The sequence below is a fragment of the Electrona antarctica genome (genome assembly GCF_951216825.1).
Source record: "Electrona antarctica genome assembly, chromosome: 24".
NCBI lineage: Eukaryota > Metazoa > Chordata > Actinopteri > Myctophiformes > Myctophidae > Electrona > Electrona antarctica.
In genome coordinates this window covers 8566125-8568624 of record NC_136803.1, presented here as the reverse complement: position 1 = coordinate 8568624, position 2500 = coordinate 8566125, and the positions used below count along the sequence as shown (strand labels likewise).

General features: G+C 44.3%; 1 protein-coding gene across 1 annotated transcript in view; it reads left to right on the top strand.

Moving 5' to 3' along the window:
- The window catches only part of LOC306917205 (E3 ubiquitin-protein ligase HECW2-like), a 51866-nt gene that overhangs the window by 7333 nt on the left and 42033 nt on the right, over positions 1-2500 (top strand). Inside the window, 1 exon segment of the mRNA XM_079495337.1 lies at positions 2142-2284. Within this exon segment, the coding sequence (XP_079351463.1) occupies positions 2142-2284 (143 nt within the window).

Genomic DNA, 2500 nt, shown 5'->3' with positions numbered 1-2500 from the left:
ACACCACCCAGCCTGAGAGGAGAGGAGAGGTAGGTTCACCTCTACACCACCCTGAGAGGAGAGGAGAGGTAGGTTCACCTCTACACCACCCTGAGAGGAGAGGAGAGGTAGGTTCACCTCTACACCACCCATCCTGAGTGGAGAGGAGAGGTAGGTTCACCTCTACACCACCCTGAGAGGAGAGGAGAGGTAGGTTCACCTCTACACCACCCTGAGAGGAGAGGAGAGGAGAGGAGAGGTAGGTTCACCTCTACACCATCCTGAGTGGTCACATTATAAAATAGAGACTTCCAGTGTTACACTGAATTTGACCACCTATATAATTCTGTGACTTTGTACTGCGGCTGCGCAGTAGAAAATAACCGATCTACCGATCTTCGGCGCGCGTGACCGTTGTGCACATGATAAATAATACATTGTCACACGTTGAGTTTAAAATCTATTCTACGTTCCATAATTTATTGTCTTAAACATAATTAGCTATCATTAGGATTCGTTGTTATAATATAAATATGAACAATAAGTTATAATCATGTTTAAGAAAGCATTTATTATTGGTTTAATATCATTATAAACACCAGTAAGATTCATTATGAATGAACAATATACGTTATATAATAAAACTAATCATGTTTAAGACATCATTTATTATTGGTTATCATTATTATTCGTAGTTATAATATAAATGTGAACATTATAAGTTCTATTTATATATATAAACTATTGTTGTCTGTACTAGTCTGGACATTTCTGTAATTGTCCGTTGTCACCACAAGGTGGCAGAAAAGCCTATATTTTGGCTGTATTTCACATTTAGCTGTAAAAAAATAATGCCTCAACTCCTACATACAGTTCAAAGTGCTTGTCATTTTGGGTGGTCCCCAGTTCACATATGATCATTTTAGGTGGTCCCCAGTTCACATATGATCATTTTAGGTGGTCCCCAGTTCAATTATGATTATTTTAGGTGGTCCCCAGTTCACATATGATTATTTTAGGTGGTCCCCAGTTCACATATGATTATTTTGGGTGGTCCCCAGTTCACATATGATTATTTTAGGTGGTCCCCAGTTCACATATGATCATTTTAGGTGGTCCCCAGTTCACATATGATCATTTTAGGTGGTCCCCAGTTCACCTAGGATTATTTTGGGTGGTCCCCAGTTCACCTAGGATTATTTTGGGTGGTCCCCAGTTCACCTAGGATTATTTTAGGTGGTCCCAAGTTCACGTATGATTATTTTGGGTGGTCCCCAGTTCACATATGATCATTTTAGGTGGTCCCCAGTTCACATATGATTATTTTGGGTGGTCCCCAGTTCACATATGATCATTTTAGGTGGTCCCCAGTTCACCTAGGATTATTTTGGGTGGTCCCCAGTTCACCTAGGATTATTTTAGGTGGTCCCCAGTTCACATATGATTATTTTAGGTGGTCCCCAGTTCACCTAGGATTATTTTGGGTGGTCCCCAGTTCACCTAGGATTATTTTAAGTGGTCCCCAGTTCACATATGATTATTTTAGGTGGTCCCCAGTTCACATATTATTTAGTTATTTTGTTAGGGTTATTTTGACCTTTAAAAAAACACAGTTTTGACCAAAACACATCAGCGGTATTATATATGTATATATTATATGGGATCAGCAGTGGGAGGGGATGTTTTTCTTTGGGAGCTGGACGTGATAACCCTCTGTGTCTCTACACTCACACAAACACGCACAAGCAATTAATCTGTCTGTCTGTCTGTCTCTCTACCTGTCTGTCTCTCTACCTGTCTGTCTCTCTACCTGCCTGTCTCTCTACCTGTCTGTCTCTCTACCTGTCTGTCTCTCTACCTGCCTGTCTCTCTACCTGTCTGTCTCTACCTGTCTGTCTCTCTACCTGCCTGTCTCTCTACCTGTCTGTCTCTCTACCTGTCTGTCTCTCTACCTGCCTGTCTCTCTACCTGTCTGTCTCTCTACCTGTCTGTCTCTCTACCTGCCTGTCTCTCTACCTGTCTGTCTCTCTACCTGCCTGTCTCTCTACCTGCCTGTCTCTCTACCTGCCTGTCTCTCTACCTGTCTGTCTCTCTACCTGTCTGTCTCTCTACCTGTCTGTCTCTCTACCTGTCTGTCTCTCTACCTGTCTGTCTCTCTGTAGAAGTACACGTTTGTAGCTCTGATGAGTGACGTGCTGGAGGTGGAGGTGAAGGATAAGTTCTCTAAGAGTCGACCAATCATCAAGAGGTTTCTGGGTCAGCTGACCATCCCCATGCAGCGTCTCTTGGAGGGACCAACAGCTGAGTGAGTTAGCGCACGCACACACACACGCACACATGCAGGCAGGGACGCACACACACACACATGCAGGCAGGCACGCACACACACACGCACACATGCAGGCAGGCACGCACACATGCAGGCAGGCACGCACACACACACGCACACATGCAGGCAGGCACGCACACACACACGCACACATGCAGGCAGGCACGTACACGCACACATGCAGGCAGGCAC